Genomic DNA, 21,706 nt, shown 5'->3' on the forward strand with positions numbered 1-21,706 from the left:
GGCCATTGTTCCACTATCTAGCTCTGCTCCCGACATGAGCCTGCCATAAACTTCATTAAAAGTGTGGTCACCCGTGACCTGGCGGGGCCTATTCACCATGGCTGGAGCAGCATAGTGAACGGTTACGGATTCTGATTATGTTATGGCTTACATCTTGTGTAATAAGAGGGTTTTTTTATGAAAATGGCCTTTTGCTGGAAACGTTTTATTCATGTACAATGGCTTCTTTATTTTTTCCCATGACTGACAGCTGGAAATGTGTCCTTCGGTGTGTCATCAACACCTGAAAGCAGACTTTCACTGATTAGAAGGAGGAGAAAGAGAAAGAGGGAGGACATGTTCACCGAGATAATGAATGCCTCTGGGACAGCTGACACAGAGCTGAAAGCATGGGGGATTTCACTGTCTGAGAAGTTAGACATGGACATTGAGAGCAGGAAAGCTTCCAATGAGGCAGCGCAGGATGAGATGCTTCGGATTATGAGGGACCAAGCAGACACGTTGAGGCGTCTGATTGAACTGCAGGAACAGAAGCAGGAGGGTAGAGTCCCTCTGCAGACCTTGATGGACAGCCAGCCAGCATCGCCTGGCACAGAATCACCCTCCCCCAAGCGTTCCATGAGGCGTGGGTGAAAAGTCCATTACCCCATTCACTTAACTCAGGGAGAGGGTACAAGGAACAGAGAAGGCGCAGATTCACAGACCTTTGATGGTCTGGAATACAGTGTTACATTACACAGCTGAAAATGTTTCTCCTGTTCCAACTTTACAACCCCTTTTCCCCTAGGTTACCTTTTTTTTCCCCCATTTTCCCTCTTTACTTATGTTTGTTAAAGTAAATGGATTAGACAAAATAACCGTTACTTACCTTCTCGTAACTGTTGTTCTTTGAGCTGTGTCTTCACGTCCATTCCACATTAGGTGTGTGTGCGTTGCGTGTGCAAGCGTCGGAACCTTTTTCCCCTAGTGGCTCCCGTTGGGCGGACGGGCCCCCTGAGTGGTGCCACTGAGCCATGCATATATACCCCTGCCACCCGACCCCCTCCAGTTCCTTCTTGCCGGTGACTCGACAGAAGAGTAGGAGAGTGGGTGGTGGAATGGACGTTGTAGGGAGCCAGGGTGGTTCCCCTCCAAACCAGAGGGGAAAGAGCCACCCTTGCAGCCTGAGTGGGTGGGGCCAGGCCAAGCTTCCGCCAATCCCCGGAAGGGGAAGGGTGGGACAGGAAGTACAAAGGGCGGGGCCCTCTGCCCAGTGAGGAGAGCACCAGGGAGGGAGGCAGACACAGGCTGCTGGCTGCTCCCTCGCAATCCTGCTGCTGACGCAGGCGAAGCCCTGGTCAAGGAGGAGCCTGACCAGGAGGAAGGCCTGTGGCAACCAGGGCTGCCAGCCGCTGAATACCCAGAGGACCTGGAGGGGTCTGACGGCAGCCCGGGCCAGCATGAGTCCAATACCGAGGGGGAGCGGGAGTGGCCCGCAGCGGAATACCCGGATGAGATGGAGGGACCGGAGCTGCCCACAGCAGAATACCCGGAGGAGATGGAGGGACCGCAGCGACCTGCCTGAGACACGGGGTAGGAAGTAGCCATGGGCCGAACTACACTGTGGGGTGGGTGTGTTCGGACGGCCCCGCTGACCCAGCGGCGGGACTTTCGCCTCCCGCCACTGCCAGGGCCCTGGGCTGGAATGCAGTGGAGTTGGGTGGGCCTGCGTTCCCCTACCCCAGCGCTCCCCTGCCTGAGCGGCGCACTACTGACTCTTGCCGGCACTCCCCTGCCCGAGGGGCGCGCTACTGACTCCGGCCGGCACACCTTCCCCGCTAATTCCCCAACACCCAGAAGGTGTGGCTGAGGCCTGCCACGGAGACCATAGCTCTCCATCGCCCCTAGGGGCTCGGAGGACTGACACCTGTCACAAGTGGTGTAGAATGCGGGCAGGAGATCCCAACCCCTGCTGAAAGGGGTTAGTGCGAGGGCGCCTCTGAAGCTCCCCTACTGGAAAGATGGAGATGGAAAGGCTTATCAAGTTCCTGGCTGAAAGCCAGCAACAGCAGCAGCACCAACTCGTGCAGCAGCAGTTGCTTCAAACCCTGGGGGCCCAGCACCAGGAACAACAAACCCAATGCTTCCAGCAGCTTGCAACCCTGTGGTCGGGCCATGGTGGTGCTCAACCGGAGCGGGCAGCCACCCCGACCCCTCCCACCCCACTGATCCGTCTGGCCAAGATGGGGCCGGAGGATGACCCGGAAGCCTACCTAGTGACCTTCAAGCGGGTTGCCTCAGTCGCTGGTTGGGTGCCTGACCAATGGGCGACACTCCTTGCCCCATATCTGACGGGGCTAGCCCAGAAGGCTTACCGTGGGCCCCCAGATGATGAGGCCTGCCTTTATGCTCGAGTGAAAGCGGCTATCTTGGATGCCTTCCACATTACCCCGGAAACCTTTCGGCGACGGTTTCGGAAAAAGGTCTACCCACTGGGCGCCAGACCCCGGGCGGTGGCCCAGGAACTGAAGGACGCGGGTACCCGATGGCTCCAACCCGAGCGTCAAACCGCAACTGAGGTGACGGAACAGGTCATCCTCGAACAATTCGTGCACATCCTCCCACCCCAGGGGAGGGCTTGGGTGTTACGGCACCGGCCACAAAGTCTGAGCTCAGCCGTCGCGCTTATGGAGGACTTTCTCAAGGCTGAGGCCCCAATAGGACCGGCCACCCGCACCCGAAACCCGGGACCCAATGCACAGAAACTTGAACGGAGGGGGCTCACCTCCCAAACCAACGCACCCCACCGTACCCAACGACCAGAAGGCAGCAGGACCGAGTTTTCCCGACAGCCCGAGTCAACACCACTCTCCGGCCCTGGACGCTTAACCCGACCACGGCCCACTCTGCGGCCCCACTGGTGCCTCCACGCGGCCGGCGCGCCCAGAGGTAGGACCTTGTTTCCAATGTGGCGAGTATGGGCATCTGCAACGGGGCTGTTCTGCAATGGACTGCAACTTTGACCTGGTGTGCACCGGGGAGCGACGGGCCCGTCTGCCCTCCATGGCCAAACTGACAGCTCCCATGGAAGTCGCCAGGGTCCCCGTGGTAAGTCTAGTCGATTTGGGCTGTGGGCAGACCCTTGTCCGCCGGGCACTCTTCTCGGACACCAAGCGGACCACTGGGGAAGTACGGATTCAGTGCATCCACGGAGATGTAAAATCGTACCCCACGGTGCAGGTCCCCATCACGGTGCACGGAGTGACTCAGTTGATGAATGTGGCGGTGGCATCATCCCTCGCCTATCCAGTTATCCTGGGCCGTGACTGGCCAGACTTTGTCGAGGTGCTCCAATCCCTACCCACCAAAGAGGCGTTCGAGGGAGCCCCGCCTGAGAAGAAGACAGGACCTGACTCGAGCTCCGACCCTGGAGCTGAACCAGGCCCCACCCCCGGGCAGGCCCCACCCTCCTGACCTGGTGGACTTTAGCCGAGATCCAAGGGAGGATCCTACGCTCCGGTTTGCCTATGAGCAGCTGGCCCCGGTGGATGGTGAGGTCGTGGAGGCGCAGCGCACCACCCATTGGCCCAGGTTTGAACTCAACCACGAGCGGCTCTACCGCCTTGACCGAGACCCCCAGACCCAAGAGGTCTGGACCCAGCTCGTGGTCCCCCGCATCCATCGTCGGGCTGTCCTGAAGCTTGCACATGACATCCCGGCTGCCGGCCATTTAGGGCAGGAAAAAACTGCGGCCAGGGTCCTGGCCAGGTTCTTCTGGCCCGGTGTCCACCGTGAGGTGAAGGAGTATTGTGCGTCATGCCTGGACTGCCAACATGCAGCCCCGGCCAGGGTACGGAAGGCCCCCCTGGTCCCGTTACCAGTCGTAGGTGTGCCATTTGAGCGGATAGCAATGGACCTGGTCGGGCCGTTCCCAAAAAGCAAGGCGGGCCATCAATACATCCTCGTCCTGATGGACTACGCCACCCACTTCCCGGAGGCCATCCCCTTGAGAAGCATCACCGCCCGCACTATCGCTGCGGAGCTCGTGAAGATCTTCACAAGGGTGGGCCTCCCATGGGAGATACTCACTGATCAAGGGACCAACTTCACATCTAAGCTGTTCCACCAGGTATGTGCCCTATTGGGGATTAAGAAATTGCAGACCTCGGTCTACCATCCCCAGACTGACGGGTTGGTCGAGCGGTTCAACCGGACCCTGAAGGGGATGTTGTGGCGTTTCCCCACCCAGAACCTCCGCCAGTGGAACCAGCTGCTCCCTTCTTTACTACTGGTGATTCGAGAAGTCCCACAGGCGTCCACGAAGTTCTCCCCGTTCAAGCTCCTCTATGGGTGGCGACCCCGCGGGGTGTTGGACCTCTTGAGAGAGACTTGGGAACACAACCCGTCCGCAACACAGGGTCTCTTGCGATATGTCTTACAACTGCAGGGGGGCTGGCACGGGCGGGCGAGCTCGCGAGGGAGAACTTAAACACCACCCAAAGAGCCCAGGAGCAACACTACAATTGGGGCGCCCAGGCTCGATCATTCGGGCCAGGGGACCGAGTACTCCTCCTGCTCCCCTCGGAGGAATCAAAGCTTTTTGCCTGCTGGCAGGGTCCGTATGAGGTCCTCCGCCAGGTCGGGTCGGTAACTTATGAGATTCGGCAACCTGGTCACCATAAGAAAAAGCAGATTTATCCTGTAAACCTCTTAAAACCTTGGCGGGACCGGGAAGGACTCCTAGTGGCTCCATATCCCCCCAAACTGGAACTGGGGTCCCAACCATTATCCGAGGAGTTGGATAATGGCGAACCCCAGCTAGCAGAGACACTCACCGTCGAGCAGCGAGAACAGGCACTCTGCTTAGTGAGGGCATTCCCCAAGACGTTCACCACGAAACCCGGGTGGACTACGCTCACCTACCATGTGATCCAGATGGAACCCGGGGTGGTGGTCCGAGAGACAACCCGGCCATTGTCTAGGCGAATGCGGGAGGCCATAGAGGAGGAAGTCCAGGCGATGTTGGAGCTGGGTGTTATTGAGCCCTCCCAGAGCGAGTGGCGTAGCCCCGTCGTCCTCGTACGGAGGCCCGATGGGAGCCCGCGGTTTTGCATTGACTTCCGGAGGGTCAACGCCATCTCAAAATTTGATGCCTATCCGATGCCCTGCGTCGATGAGCTCCTCGACCGGCTTGGGGAGGGCTGTTATATCACCACTTTAGATCTCACCAAAGGGTACTGGCAGATCCCCTTGGATCCCAGGTCCAAGGAGAAGACCGCGTTTGCCACCCCTTCAGGGTTATACCATTTCACCCGGATGCCTTTCGGCCTACATGGGACCCTGGCAACCTTCCAGCGTTTGATGGACCGGGTGTTGCAACCACACACGAAATATGCGGCGGCCTATCTGGACGATGAGGTCATCTATGGCAATAACTGGGAGGAACACCTTAACCAAGTAGCAGCAGTCCTCCGGGACCTCGGTGCAGCCGGGCTGATGGCCAACCCGAAAAAATGCTGAATTGGGTGGGAGGAAACCACTTACCTGGGGTACACCATGGGCCAGGGACAGGTCCGCCCCCTCATCGGGAAGGTCCAAGCACTCCAGGAATGTCCGGTGCTGACCACGAAGAGGCAAGTACGTCAATTTTTGGGCTTAGCTGGTTATTACCGGTAGTTTGTACCCCACTTTGCAAGCATTACGGCCCCGCTAATGGAGCTCTTGACCAAGGACAGTCCCCGCCAGGTGCATTGGTCCAACGAGTGCGAGATGGCCTTTCGAACTATCAAAGACCGGCTGTGTAGCGATCCAATACTCTTCAGCCCCGACTTTCATCGTGACTTTATTGTCCAGACAGATGCCTCAGGCCTTGGGCTTGGGGCGGTCCTCTCGCAGGAGGTAGACGGGGAGGAACACCCGATTGTTTACCTCAGTCGAAAGCTGTTCCCCAGAGAACGGAACTACTCCGTCATGGAGAAAGAGGCCCTAGCCATTAAGTGGGCAGTCGATGCTCTCTGCTATTACCTCCTCGGGGCCCCCTTCATACTGGTTACAGACCACGCACCCCTGAAGTGGCTTAATAAGATGAAGGACAATAATGCCAGGCTGATGCGATGGTATCTCGCTCTGCAGCCCTATGCCTTCACGATTCACCATCGGGCGGGACGAGACAACGCCAATGCGGATTTCCTATCCCGCCTCGGAGAAGGTGAGGACGCCAGCTCCAAAGAGCGGGAGCTGGATTTGAGGGTGGGGTATGTAGGGAGCCAGGGTGGCTCCCCTCCAAACCAGAGGGGAAAGAGCCACCCTTGCAGCCTGAGTGGGCGGGGCCAGGCCAAGTTTCTGCCAATCCCCGGAAGGGGAAGGGTGGGACAGGAAGTACAAAGGGCGGAGCCCTCTGCCCAGTGAGGAGAGCACCAGGGAGGGAGACAGACACAGGTTGCTGGCTGCTCCCTCGCGATCCTGCTGCTGACCCAGGCGAAGCCCTGGTCAAGGAGGAGCCTGACCGGAAGGAAGGCCTGTGGCAACCAGGGCTGCCAGCCGCTGAATACCCAGAGGACCTGGAGGGGCTGATGGCAGACCGGGCCAGCGTGAGTCCGATACCAAGGGGGAGCGGGAGTGGCCCGCAGCAGAATACTCGGACGAGATGGAGGGACCGGAGCGACCCGCCTGAGACACCGGGTAGGAAGTAGCCCAAGGGCCGAACTACACTGTGGGGTGGGTGTGTTTGGTCAGCGGCCGCGGACGGCCCCGCTGACCCAGCGGCGGGACTTTTGCCTCCCGCCACTGCCAGGGCCCTGATCTGGAATGCAGTGGAGTTGGGTGGGCCTGCGTTCCCCTACCCCGGCGCTCCCCTGCCTGAGGGGCGCGCTACTGACTCTTGCCGGCGCTCCCCTGCCCGAGGGGCGCGCTACTGACTCCGTCCGGCACACCTTCCCCGCTAATTCCCCAACGCCCGGAAGGTGTGGCTGAGGCCTGCCACAGAGACCATAGCTCTCCATCGCCCCTAGGGGCTCGGAGGACCGACACCTGTCACAGACGTGAACACCACATCTCGAAGAACATTTACAAGAAGGTAAGTAACTGTTTTTTTCTTCGAGTGCTTGTTCATGTCCATTCCACATTAGGTGAATCACAAGCTTACCTCTGGAAGAGGGTAGGAATCACGGAACAACTGCTCGGAGGACCACTCTGCCAACTGCCGCGTCCTCTCTGGCCTGCTGGGTGACCGCGTAGTGGGTCGTGAAGGTGTGCACCGAGTACCAGCTGGCTGTTCTGCAGATCTCTTGGATCGGGACCTGTGCCAGGAAAGCCGTGGAAGTCGCTTGCACCCTGATCGAGTGGGCCATGACCGCCGGGGCCAGAACACCTGCGAGCTCATAGCACGCCCGGATGCAGCTTGTAATCCAAGACGAGATCCATTGCGCCGACACCGGGAGGCCTTTCATCCTCTCTGCTATGGCCATGAACAACTGCGCGGATTTATGAAAGGGCTTGGTGCGCTCCAAATAGAAAGCCAGCGCTTGACAGACATCCAGGGTGTGTCGGCTGCGGTGATTCGTGTCCGTATGGGGTTTTGGAAAAAACACCGGCAGACAAATGTCCTGGCCCAAATTCAATTGCGAGACTACCTTAGGGAGGAACTTGGGGTGTGGTTGGAGCTGCACCTTATCCTTGTGAAACACTGTATACGGTGGCTCAGAGGTGAAAGCCCTCAGCTCAGACACCCTTCTGGCCGAGGTAATGGCCACCAGAAATGCCACCTTCCGGGAAATGTGGAGGAGGGAGTAGGTAGCGAGGGGCTCAAATGGGGATCCCATGAGCTTAGAGTGGACCAAGTTAAGGTTCCGAGGAGGAAGTGGGGGGCATGAGTACGGAAACATCCTTTCCAATCCTTTAAGGAACCGTCCCACCACTGGGTAGGAAAACACCGAGCCCTGAAATCCCTGGATAGAAGGCGGAGATGGCCGCCAGGTGCACTCTGAGTGAGGACGGGGCCAGCCCCTGCTGCTTGAGGTGCAGGGGGTACTCGAGGATGGCTTGCATCGGGGCTTGGCACGGCCGCACCTCTCGGGGCTCACACCAACACGAGAACCTTTTCCACTTGATCAAATAGGTAGCCCTGGTAGAGGACTTCCTACTGCCAAGCAGAATCTGCTGCACAGGAAGGGAGCACTGGCTCTCCAAGGCGTTTAGCCATGGAGCTTCTACGTCATCAGGTGTAGTGATTGCAGGTCAGGGTGGAGAAGCCGCCTGCTGTCCTGCGCGATGAGGTCCCGGTGTAGGGGCAGGACTACCGGGGCCTCCAACAGCTCTAGGAGCGTTGTGTACCAGTCCTGGCGGGGCCACGCCGTGGCGATGAGGAACACAGCTGCCCTGTCCCTGCGTACCTTGAGCAGGACCTTGTGTACCAAGTGGAGAGGGGGAAAGCATACATCAAGCCCCCTCCCCAAAGGATCGCAAACGCATCTGCGACTGAGTCCGGGCTGTGGCCCTGGAACAAGCAGAACCGCGGACACTGGGTATTGGCCCTGGGGGCAAACAGGTCTACCCAGGGAAACCCCCACCTGCGGAAGAGCGAAAGCACGACGTCCGCTCTGAATGTCCACTCGTGCATGTGATACGACCTGCTGAGGTAGGCCGCCAGCTCGTTTTGCACCCCCGGGAGATATGACACCTCGAGGTGAATGGCGTGGGCTATACAAAAGTCCCAGAGGAGGAGACCCTCGCGACAGAGTGGTGAGGAACGGGTCCCATCCTGCTTGTTTATACAGAACATGGCAGTAGCGTTGTCTGTCAGAACTGTCATGCTGTGACCACTCAGAGTGGCGTGAAATGTCTGGCAGGCTAGACGAACTGCCCTGAGCGCCTTCACATTGATATGGAGCGACCGATCTGCTGCGGACCACAAATCCTGAGGTCCCCAACAAAGATATGCTAACTAACTGATAACAGCTGATAACAGAGAGGGACTACTCTCATCCAAGAGAGACAGGTTGTTCCAATGCCGCCATGGACGGTAAGAAGGAACAGGAGGGGGTCGGGCGGCAGGGGTATATATGCACAATGCAGTCGCACCACTCAGGGGGCCCCGCCGGCCCCACGGGAGCCGCTAAGAGAAAAAGTTTCCTACCTTCATGCATGCAACGCGCGCACATCTAATGTGGAATGCACGTGAACACACATCTAGAAGAAGACTAAATGTTCTTTATTGAGTAGAAGCCATGGGCTTGGGCAGGGGGGTTGGCTTTACAGGGGCAGTGATACATTCCAGGTGAAGGTTTGGGAGAGCACAATGCAGACAAGCAGCTCACATTACTGTGACTCATTATTGAAACAGCTTTTCAAAGCCTCGTGGATACACACCACCCCTTGCTGTGCTCTTCTTATTGCCCTGGTGTCTGGCTGCTCAAAAATGGCTGCCATGCAATCTGTCTCAACTGCCTACCCCTGCCGAAAATTTTCACCCTTCCCCCGCCCCCCCAGATATTAGGGAGCACATAGCAGGCAGCTATAATCATGGGGATGTTCTCTTCAATAAGGTCCAACCTTGTTAATAAACTTCTCCAGTGCCCTTTCAAATGACCAAAGGCACATTCAACCACCATTCTGCACTTGCTGAGCCTACAGTTGAACCTGGAAGCAAGGGATAGGCTGGGTTCCCCAGGATAAGTATAGGCATCTCAGTGTTCATTTTGTGGTCTGGAAAGAAAGTCCCAGGTTGCAGCTTTTTGAACGGACCCGAGTTCCTAAACATGCGCGTGTCATGCACCTTTCCCACCCATCCGATGTTGATGTCACTGAAACATCTCCTGTGATCCAACAGCGCTTGTAACACCATTGAAAAGTATCCCTTTTGGTTTATGTACTCTTTGGCAAGGTGGTTTGGTGCCAAGATGTGGATATGCGTGTCATCTATCGTTCCATGGCAATTAGGGAACCCTATTGTGGCATAACCATCCACTATGTCCTCCACATTTCCCAGACTCACCACCCTTCATAGCAGAAGTCGATAAATGGAGCTACACACTTGGAGCACAGAAGCTCCCACGGTTGATTTACCTACTCCAAATTGATTCCCCACTGACCGGTAACTGTCTGCCATTGCAAACTTCCAAATAGCAATCGCCACTCACTTCTCCACTGTCAGAGCAGCTCTCATTTTTGTGTTGCTGAACTGCAGGGCAAGGGAAAACTCTGCACAAAGTTCCTGGAAGGTGACCTTCCGCATTCAAAAGTTCTGCGGCCACTGCTCGTCATCCCATACCTGCAAAACGATGCGGTCCCACCAGTCAGTGCTTGCTTCACGGGACCAGAAATGGTGCTCAGCAGAGTGCAACTACTCTGTGAATTGTTTTTTTCAATGGCTTGCAGCAGGGCTGCTTGCAGGACATTGCTACGTTCCACGCGGCAGACCCTACTTTGGCTCTGGAAATACTATAGGCGAAGGCGCGAGGTGTTTGAGATGCTCACAGCAAGGGTGTACAATTGAGCAGGCTCCATGCTTCTGGGGTTATGGCATATGCATGGCAATTTTAAGGCCTGAAAACCACTTGGTTGTTTGCCACTGATATGAGGGAGGGAGCACAGTGCATCGGGGGTGCCAACGCAATGTTCCCATTCTCTCCTGTGACAATGTTTTGGTCCCATAATGCATTGCACAAGCTTCCCAAAACACACTGCGGCAAGTTGCACTTTGGGATAGCGACCCATGATGCACTGCTTTGTGCATCAATGCAGGCACTGCTAGGGAGGACGCACTCCATCGAGACAATGAGCATGGCATGGCCACGCACAATCGACTTAATTCGGAGGCTCGAGGTCAAATTAGATAAAGTCGACTTAATTTTGTAGTGTAGACAAGCCCTTACTCAGACCAAGTAGTACCTTAATCCACAAGTACTTCCAGGGAATTTTATGAAATTATTTGTGGTGCGAAGTGGATCTGGCCATCACTGACTAACTATTTAACTAGCTTTTTGGGGGGTTAATAATTAAAATAATAATGAAAGCCACTTACAAATAATAAACTAAAAAATCTGATACAAGAAGGAAGGAAAAAAACTATTTTACCATTACCCTTCTGTTCCAATTAGTTAAAAGAAACTACGAGGGCAACATATAAAACAATAAAATTATAGGCTTTAAATATTACAAAAGGTAAGCTTAACATAATAGGCTCTCAATAACTGTTTACTGGGAATATCTGGGTTTTATTCTTTAAACCACAGAGCGAGCCTTCTTATAAATCCAGAAGTGGGGGGAAAGAAAAAAAATCCCACTACACTGTGAAGCCTAAACAAAAATGGTGCCAGTACCCCCACATTGCCCCAACAATATTCTTCAGCTACAATGGGAGGACCCAACTCCAGGAGTTAAGTAGGTATTTTAGTTTCCCAAGGCTCGGGTGACCACATTTCCTAAAAGGAAAGTGGGACACCGGGTTGCGCTAGCCCGAGCCCCCCAGCCTGGGGCTGGCTGCAGCAACTTGCCCCCCCCCACCAACGGAGAGCTGGACCAAGCTGCTTCCCCGAGCCCCTTTCCCCCTCATGCTGGGCTGGCCTGAGCCCCTCCCTCTCCCATGCAGGGCTGACCCAAGCCGCTTGCCCAAGTCCCCCTCCCTGCTCAAGGCTGGGGCTGGCATTGCTGCTCACTTGAGCCCTGCCTGCCTGCTCCCCTGCCTGAGCCCTGCCTCCCTGCCCTGCCCCCCCTCAGGGCTGACATCGCCACTTGCTTCCCTGCATGTTCTTCCACACCCTATTTTTTTTTTTTTGACAAAAGCGAGCATTGATCCTGCTTGCTCTTGCCAACTGATCAGGTTGGCAAAAGCAAACAGGACAAATGCCCTCTTTTGCCAAAAAAGTTGGGACAGCCAGGACAGGACTTTAAAAAAGGGACTGTTCTGGCCAAAATGGGATGTATGGTCTCCCTACCCAAGGCCCATTCAGTTTGTGGTTTAGCTTTTAACACGGCCAGCAAAGTGTTGGTGGTGCAGCATGGTTTCCTGCCCACTATGAAAAGGGGGAAAAAATCATCAACAGGTTTCACAGAGGACACCAACCATATAGGGAAATTGATCCAGCATGACATCTACAAGCCACAGGGATCCAAAAAACCTGCTTTAACAAAAAACTGATTTAAAAAAAAATAGTTAAGTAAAAAAAAAAAAAAGAAAGAAAAAGTAAATAGCTATTTGCAGAGAAAAGTAAACATTGCAATATTACATACATCTGCTTTAAAGTAAAATCAACTAAGCAAATGTTAAAGTTTGGATATTAGCAACAGTGGGTAGGCAACTATCATGGTCTCCATATGTATGCAATCCTTTGCTGTGACTGTCAACAAGGCGGCCAGTTATTGCCAAATGTGATAGCGTTTTGTGATTTGGGGGCTTGTCTATGGGGAACTGGGCTGAGACCACCACACATTTCATGTAAGCCAATGAACAGTCATTTTTGGTTATTATTGCCTTAAAAACAAAAAGCTCCATGGTCTACCACAAGCTACATACATCTGAATTTTCTAATGAAGTCGCATTCTATTGTTCTGACAATGGAACAATTAAGGATGTTATTAAAGTACTAATAAATATAAAAATTTTATGTGAAATGAATAAGGCTTTGGAAGCATCCAAGTGATTTTTTTAAAATCTAACACTACAATTTTTTTATTTCACTAGCTAATAAAAATATTATTTTTAGATTATGTTTATCATCCATGTGGTTTTTTATATAAAACTTATGACAAGGCAAAGAAGGATGGATCCAAGGCAAACAAATTAACCTGGGAGTTTTCCGAATCTATAGTTTGGACAAAAGCTTGAATTTCAATTGACTTGTAACTCACTTTTCAGTAATAAAATATTTTAAATTTTCATATGAAAAATATTTTTTTTTTAAGTTCATAGTGGAACTCTTAAAATAGAGAATTTAAGTGTGAATTTGGAGTCTGTGAAAGATGCTGAATGTATAGCTCTGGGCAACTGAAATCCTTTATTTAACCCCAGAAGAGGTACAACACAGACCTCAACAGTGTAAGCTTCCCCATCTCTGCCCCAATCTATTTGCCTCATTTCTGACCTGGAAGGAAGATTTTAATTTGTGTAGACAATTCAAAACTATGGCTTATTAAAGACCGTTAATAAGGTAGCCAATTATGCTGGGTTTTGTGAAGTGGACTGCTGTCTTGTAGAAACTGAACAGAGATCACCAATTCTTTTCACACTGGAGCCACCCATGTTAAGAACTTTCACTCACTAATTATCTGGGCTTGATTTCAACAGAATAAGAAATGGAAGGCTTTGTAATCCATTACCAACCACAGGAACCATCTACTGGCTTAACACAGGCATTCAAATATCGCATCCAGAAAGCTAACTACAATTGGAGATAAACAAAAAGCAAAATTAGTCTCTGAAGTTCTACTGGTATGATCTGAATACATATACTCAGTATATGTTAAGAGCTTTTCAGATTACAGCAGAGGACCTTAATACTGCATCAATGTCTTACTCTCCCATACCTTGTTTCTATTATGGGAGATCTAAGGCATGCAGGCAGAGGATGTGAGACACAGTAGATCTCCGTGGCAAATATTAATATGACTCACAGATTAGCTAGTGGGGTGCTGAGGTAATGTTCCCAATATTTTTATCCTCGAGACTAAGACCAGGATCTCTGTATCAGGTCTTATTTCCTTTTATCCAATGAAGCAGGATTTTTAAGCAGTTTTTAGTTAATATCTACTACTGCCGTTATCCTTAACTGGTTTATTTTGTAATAGGAAAAAAATTATCTTATGTAATTTTTAATTGCTTTGATGACACTCAAGAGAGAAGGTAAGCATTGAACTGACATGGGAACATTTCACTTGTACAAATGGTGCTCAGAACTAGGCTGAGGCAAATTGTCAGAACCATGTGGGGGAAAATGCAGTCTGTGTTGTAACCATTTGGTGGCTAATGACAGTAACTCATTCTTCAGTGGTGACAACTTGCGTATTTCAGAGGCAATGTATTTAATTTGTATAATAATGTATTTAATTTATATAATAAAAGAATTAGGTCTGGTGCTGCTGTAAAGGATATTAAATTGAGAAGACAAGGTGATTTTTTTTCAGAGAAGAAACATGTAGAGTTTTTTCCATTTACCAACGAATTTTTAAAGTTTTTTTTAAATTCAAACGTTAATACATTTGTTAATAAGTTTATTCTACTACGTAGTTATAAGCATCCTTTCTGCTTTCACGGAAGATTTAAAAACAATAAATAAAACTACAGTAGTAATCAAAAACTGATCATTTTCAACTGACTGTACCTGTCTGTAGTACTGTCTCTGGATCAACAGACGGAAGAAAGTTTAAATCCATAGACCTTGTAATAAAAAAAGTAAACATATTATTAAGTAGTTGTATTACAATAGCACCAAGAAGCCTCAGCTGAGATTGTGGCTACCTTTTATCAACACAAAGTCAGAGACAGTCCCTGCCTCAAAAAGCTAGCCATCTATAGAAGACAAGACAGATAAAGGGTGGGAGAAAAAGTGTAATTATCCCTATTTACAGGTGGGGAATGGGGAGACAGAAGCCTTGCTCCTGCACTGTGACCTGCCAGCATCGATGACAATGCAGGATCAGGACCTCAGCAACTTGCCCAGAGTCATATGAGGAGTTTCTGGCAGAGCCTAGACCTGAGCTCAGACTTGCTGAGTTCTAGCCCACTATCTTATCCATCCTTGGTCTCCGTGGCTCTTTGTAAACATATACATAGTAATTTTTTATAGCAAAGTAATAATAGAAAAGATAAAAATGAAAGAAAACACTTTTGGTACATTAATATGGCAACACATGTAACTTAAAACAAAATTAAACCTGGCAAGCAATTGCAAGCAATATTAAACCTGGCAAGCAATATTAACATGGTCTAGTTTGGTATTTAAAGACAAGAAAGACAGATATATTAATAACGTGGATATTTATAAATCAATTAACATTGTATAATAATTTTCAAAGAAGTTTTATTGCACTAGGAAACATCCTGCATTTCTATTTACACAACAGATTTCACTACCCCACATAAATACCAAAAATTCAAATACCTGTGCCCTTTAGAACTTTTATACACAACTTCTCAATTCTCTCTCTTCTCCCTATTTCCAAACATCTGACTAAATACATACAGTTGCAGTGACCTCCTCTTTGGAGCCCTTTCTCTCTGGCAGTTTGTGACTGTCATTAGCGGTTTTTAAACCTTAGCAGGTATACTGTGCTTAAAATAACGGGAAGAATCCAACTACAAACAACTAGAGTCAGTAAACTGAAACTTGAGGCTTATGCTTCAGTGCTGACTCATCCCATTTTGTCTCCTTTCACTTAAAACTCAGAAACACACAAGCTAGGGATGGAAGGGTCAGTGAAAAACTTGTTAATCAAAGCTCCTTGTGGCATCAATCATATAACAGACTATCACATTAACAGTTTGGGCTTCACTTCATTGGTCATTCCCAAATTGAGAATGCGAAGGGACATCACCGGGATCAAGTACATCTTGCTTACTTAGTTGCGAAGGCCTGAACCTGCAATTGACTGTGCACAGGAACAGGAGTGTGACCACATACAGTCAGTTGCAGGATCTGGACCTTAATGCCTGCCAGAAAACGAATTACTGAAAAATACTTGTGTTGTCCACCAGTCCCTTCACATTAGACTTTCATATTGCAGCTGAACTGGTAGTTAAGACTTATGCTGAAACATGTCTATTTTAAAAAGCAGTACACATACCTCTCTTTCTCCTGTTGGTTTCCTTTATCACTTCCATTGTTAATTAAAGCAAGCTCATCTAGTAATGATGTAGACTCTTTTGTAAACTTTTCAAATACCTAAATAAAAATACTTTTAATTAAAAGAGCATTTACTTTTTTTTTTTTAAAGAGTGAAAAGAAATTCATTTTGTGCTTGTGAAAGACGCAGTTTGACACTACCAGTCCAAATGTATCTATATTGCTCTGTTAATATGCTTCACACTTGTCAAAGTAATTACCTCCTAGACTCAGACGGTATAGGAAAAAGGTTAGAAAATATAATTTCCCTACAATGACAGAGGCCTGCAGTGTCAGATTCTCCAGGGAATTAAGCAACTCTATATTAGAATACATTCGAGTTAGGACTGAATTTCAAAATGCTTACAAGACCCTGAAGAATCTTTCAAAACTTAAGTCTTCATTGCCATAGTTACTCATCCAGTCCATTTAATTCTTTGCTTTTTTACGACTACCTCTTAAAGACTGTGGTGGGGATTTTTGTTATCTGTCCACTAAAAAATGGATTAAGTACATCAACTGTTATCTGAATTTCCAGCTTTGGTCTGTACTGTAACCAATAACTTTTAAAAACAAAGGAGCACATGGCTATAAGTAAAAAATACTTTGGTCAAGGTTCCTTGAAATTTATTGGTTTCTGATCTCAGAGGGCAAAACCTATAAAATCAATGACTGCGTGTACTTGTTCAGTTTCTTTGTGTTTTGAGTTCTTTATGAAAACTGAGCATCAATTCGTTCTAGTAGTGATAATGTTGTGCAGTCTGCATTCTTGTGCACTAGGAACTGGATTGAAACCAGTCACTCATTTCACTAGAGATGGATATCAACTTTCACCTGCTACTCACCGCATCAACTCCTAATCTTTGGCCTGGAGGTGAAGTTTCTGTACCCCATCCAGTCCATTCAGGCATCAATAAAGAGCCCTCTCGACATGAAATTGGACAGCCCTCTCAATACAATATAACTTTACAGCATGTTTCATACACTGTAGTATAAAACACTTTACAGTGCTAAATACGGTAATGAAACAGAAATTAGGCAATGAAAACATTTTTCAGCGGAGATCTGAAACTACACAGAATCAGAAAGGCTGTTCCAGATGGCAGAAGCAGCAAAGGAGAAAGCCTTGGCACCAACATTATGGAGGGTATATGAAGGAAGAGAAAGGAGTCTAGTGCTAGGTAACAAGAAGAGACAGACACATCTGTAAGACAGCATCAGTAGAAAGAATGAGGAGTACTTGTGGCACCTTAGACACTAACAAATTTATTTGGGCATAAGCTTTCGTGGGCTAAAACCCCACTTCATCGGATGCATGCAGTGGAAAACACAGTAGGAAGATTATATATATACATACATACATACATACATACATACATACATACATATACACACACACACACTGTGACAGGGTCGGGCCAGATGGCTACAGGAGAGTGATAGAAGGCAGATTATATTAGCCCCAGGTTAAGTAGGTCCTTTACCCTGGGTAAGGTAACAGGGAAGGTTCCAGAACAATCAGGAACCTTCTGAAGACAATTAAGACAGACAGGCTGATTAGAACTCCTGCAGCCAATCAAGAAGCTGCTAGAATCAATTAAGGCAGGCTAATCAGGGCACCTGGGTTTAAAAAGGAGCTCACTTGAGTTTGTGGCGCACGTGTGAGGTGCTGGGAGCAAGAGGCGCTAGGAGTTGAGAGTGAGAACGCGGACTGCTGGAGGACTGAGGAGTACAAGCATTATCAGACACCAGGGGGAAGGTCCTATGGTGAGGATAAAGAAGGTGTTGAGAGGAGGCCATGGGGAAGTAGCCCAGGGAGTTGTAGCTGTCGCACAGCTGTTCCAGTAGGCACTCTAGATAGCTGCATTCCACAGGGCCCTGGGCTGGAACCCAGCGTAGGGGGCAGGTCCGGGTTCCCCCCAAACCTCCCAACTCCTGGTCAGACACAGGAGAAGTTCACAAAAATGGCCAAACTGAGGGCTGCCATGAATCTCCGAGACGAGCAAATCCGCCAATAAGCGCAAGACCCACCAAGGTAGAGGAGAAACTTTGTTACAACACACAGAGAACGTGAAAAAATGGGTGTTGCCATACCAGCTATAACGAGACTAATTAATTAAGGTGGGGTATTATCAGCAGAAGAAAAAAAACTTTTGTAGTGATAATCAGGATGGCCCATTTCCAACAGTTGACAAGAGGGTGTGAGTTAAATAGGAAGACGGAGGCCAGTCACTGAGAATGGGGGTGACATGTTTGTAAGCTTATTGCAAATGTGTAGAAGAAGTCTGCAGCAAGATTTCACACTAATATGTGCTGGACTTGGGGGAGATATCAGAGAAAGGAGTGGCAATTTTCAAGGTAAAAGAAGGTGAAGCCATGGATGGGGATTTCAACAGAAGCAGAATTAAGGTAGTGACACAAAACAGGTGGTATTTCAGAGGTAAAAAGACTTTTACAGATGTGTGAGAAGGTAAGTTCAGGGTCCAGGATCATACAGACAGTGGAAGCAAATTGGAAGTCTGAGTCAAGGATGGAAATAGAGAGCATAAAGCTGTGTTTAAGGATGCTCCTCTTGTCTAAGAAAAGCACTTGAGACATTTAGCTGAAGAAAACAGAAAATGATAGGTTTCTCTCACCTCTTAGAGATCATCCATTTACCACAGAGCAGTGGTTTTCAACCTTTTTTCATTTGCGGTCCCATAAAAAATTTTAAATGGAGGTGCGGACCCCTTTGGAAATCTTAGACATAGTCTGCAGACCCCCGGGGCCCACAGACCACAAGTTGAAAACCACTGTTTTATGATAAACTTTCGCAGTCCTCGTAGTCAAGTTCTGGGGCAACATGTCATTACCACAGTCAACCATTTTGTGTCCAGCCACAACTAGCTATAATCTTAGGGCTCGAAAGGCAAGGCCAAACAGCAGCATGATGGCAGTTTTGCTAATCAGAATGGGAGGACAGAACAGAGAGTTAGTGTACCATGAAAATGGAAGGAATGTTTGGACAGCCGACCTTGGTTTTAAGTGCCCCCGACATATAAGTTTTATTGTTGTTATAATTACAAATACTAGGAAAGCTTTAAGAAGAAAAAATAGTAAGTAGTTTGCTAAAATTTAAAGAATTGGTGACGTAGGGGTTACTATGGTGACCCACTATGAGTTATGTGCTTTGTTATTAAAAAACTAAGCAAAAAAATACACTTGGGAGCAGTCTGAAGAAGCTTTTCTTCAGGCAAGGAGCTGACACCTTCAGTCCCTAGGAGCTGCTGGGTGAAAGAAGGGCCCCCAGAAACCTGGCTGTTAATTACTCGAATGCATCTCAGACTTTGGATAACTATAAATGCTTGAGGTGCTCTGAGACTACTGCTATAGCATATGTGTATATGTGTGTGTGAGCGCACGCTTCAGACCTAATAAAAGAGTAATTTTAGGTAAAAGCACTCTTGTTTGTACCAATCGTTTATCAGATGGAGGAGCTGAGTCCCCATTGATTTATTCCTGACACTGCCTGAAGAGAAACAGTTAAGTTACCACTGCTTTGGGTTCTGAAAACCCTGGGTAACAGACACAGTCTGATGACCCCCAGAGGTCTGCGGACAACAGGTTGAAAACCACTGCCACTGAGTAAAGACATACTAATGTGCTACTATAATAAGGAAAGTTGCAAAACTGCTCTTTATGTTATACCAGTTTTGCAGCTAGCTGGAAAGACTTCGATTTCCAGGATTGAAAACATATTCAGACCAAAGCAGTCGGTCTGCTTTTAAAATTATATTATACAAAAAAAAAAAAGAGGGAAGAAATTATTCCACTTTCAAGATTAGGTATTGTTTTAAAAATGCATTTTTAAAGTAAATTCTGATCTTCAAACCAATTTCAATTAATAACAGAATTAAAATATACTGAAATGTGTATATACCAAATGATCCCCTAAATAATTTGAATCTATTAACAATTTAGGGGCAGATCTACCCCTAGGTATAAATTGCACGCCTGCATCTACCTGGGCAACTGCACTGCAGGGGGATTCACCATGACGGAGGACAGCTTTTAACTCTGGTTATGGCTCCATAGGAGCCCTATCTTAAAAGACTGTCTAGGAAACATGAAGAAACAGAGCATTTTTTGCTTGGCCTGGGCCTTCCCTCTCTATGGCCAAACTCAGCTGACTCCAGGCCCCCCCAGCATTCCTTGCTCCTGTACCCCGCACTCCTGGGGGATTTTTCAACACTGAGAATATGCAGCAGAATCTAAAGAGTAAATCTGCTCCTTAAACAACATAATTACATCTGCTTTGCCCCCTCTAGAATAAATTCAATTTCTACTAGAATAATAAGACTCTTTAAATATATAAAGTGCATTTTTCTCATTCTACTACATTATAATGTATTCTAAACATTGAGGTAGCAACCAAAACGTGGTAAGAGACACACACACACAGAAATACAGTCCATGCCCCACAGACCTTAAAGTTTTAAAGAAAAAAAACAAACAAAAACCAACCAGCCTCTTATTCAACCAGTCCATGTGATCATAGGAAAGGCTCCCTCCAAAATCTTCTGTCAGTTGGCATGGTTCTATGTATCGAGTCAACTTGTTGGCAGATACTAAAATAACCTGTAACAAATTAAGAAAGTAAGTTCTGGTAACATGGTTTTGTGAAACCTATGCTACAAAATTTAATATATTTTATTAAGCTTGTTACTTTGAACAACAGGAGGACAGACGGAATAAACAGAATATATTTTTCAAGTACTTTACAAAAAAAGTGACAAGTCTTTCCATAAGTAGCTGTAAGACTTGGTTTGAACTGGTGCACAGCAGTTTACTCAATATGTTTTTGAAACAAACAAACAACTATATTTTCCAGCCTTGAAGCCTGTAATCCATTCCTTTATTCCACACGTTGGACACCAACCTCCTCTCAAACTACTGTCTTACCCAAGAATTCCCTGAATCTAGGTTAGGGGGTTCTCAAACAGGGGGCCACAAGGTTATTACATGGGGGGTTGCGAGCTGCCAGCCTCTACCCCAAGCCCCACTTTGCTTCCAGAATTTATAATGGCGTTAAATATATAAAAAAAAGGATTTTTAATTTATGGGGGGGGGGTCGCACTCAGAGGCTTGCTATGTGAAAGGGGTCACCAGTACAAAAGTTTGCCTAGATCTGTGGTTCTCAAACTGCCTCTACCCAAGACAAATTCCAGTCGCACAATGGCCTTACTAGTCCAGGATCCAAAATAAAAGATGTGTTTTGTCATGCTGTTATTACTTGTTACTAGTTGCAATTTGCCAGTTCTCTTCCATTCGTCATTAAACTTTAGGATACCACTTTAATAATAGGTTTCAGAGTAACAGCCGTGTTAGTCCGTATTCGCAAAAAGAAAAGGAGTACTTGTGGCACCTTAGAGACTAACCAATTATCTAACTCACTTCATCACATGTAGCTGCAGCTCACGAAAGCTTATGCTCAAATAAACTGGTTAGTCTCTAAGGTGCCACAAGTACTCCTTTTCTTTTTACTTTAATAATATAATCTTAATTTTTGGAAACCACTTTCCTGCCTATATTTGTATGTGAAGGAACAGAAATGCTGAGGAACTGTCTCAAAAATACGGACAAGGAGTTCATCTAAGCTGAAAAGTTTTGCATAATTTGGTATGTTAGTTAAAAAACACCATACTCACTGAGACAATTTGCCCGTAATAATGCATGATTATGTGTTGACCGGGTTATTGTGATATTTACTGTATGCACATACTGAGGTAATACAATAGCTGGACTGTCAGGAAATGCACTCAGGAAGAGGGACGTGGATCCTGATTAACACTTCTCAGCAAACATTTAAGAGACAGTGTAAGAGCCTTTCACTTTGAAGGCCTGGTCTGGCAGAATTGTTTGGGAGGAAGAGA

At 48.2% G+C, this 21,706-nt stretch overlaps 1 protein-coding gene across 7 annotated transcripts in view; it reads right to left on the reverse strand.

Annotated features, from left to right (window-relative positions):
- SESTD1 (SEC14 and spectrin domain containing 1) overlaps positions 1-21,706 on the reverse strand; it is a 124,932-nt gene that overhangs the window by 32,331 nt on the left and 70,895 nt on the right. For all 7 annotated transcript variants that reach the window (XM_073306035.1, XM_073306036.2, XM_073306040.2 and 4 more), the window contains 3 exons: positions 20,298-20,411; positions 15,757-15,854; positions 14,295-14,350 (listed from right to left, as the gene is read on the reverse strand). In XM_073306035.1, coding sequence (XP_073162136.1) covers positions 14,295-14,350; positions 15,757-15,854; positions 20,298-20,411 — 268 coding nt within the window. The remainder of the gene's footprint in view (positions 1-14,294; positions 14,351-15,756; positions 15,855-20,297; positions 20,412-21,706) is intronic.

This window comes from Lepidochelys kempii, chromosome 11 (assembly GCF_965140285.1).
Source record: "Lepidochelys kempii isolate rLepKem1 chromosome 11, rLepKem1.hap1, whole genome shotgun sequence".
In the NCBI taxonomy this organism is placed as follows: domain Eukaryota; kingdom Metazoa; phylum Chordata; order Testudines; family Cheloniidae; genus Lepidochelys; species Lepidochelys kempii.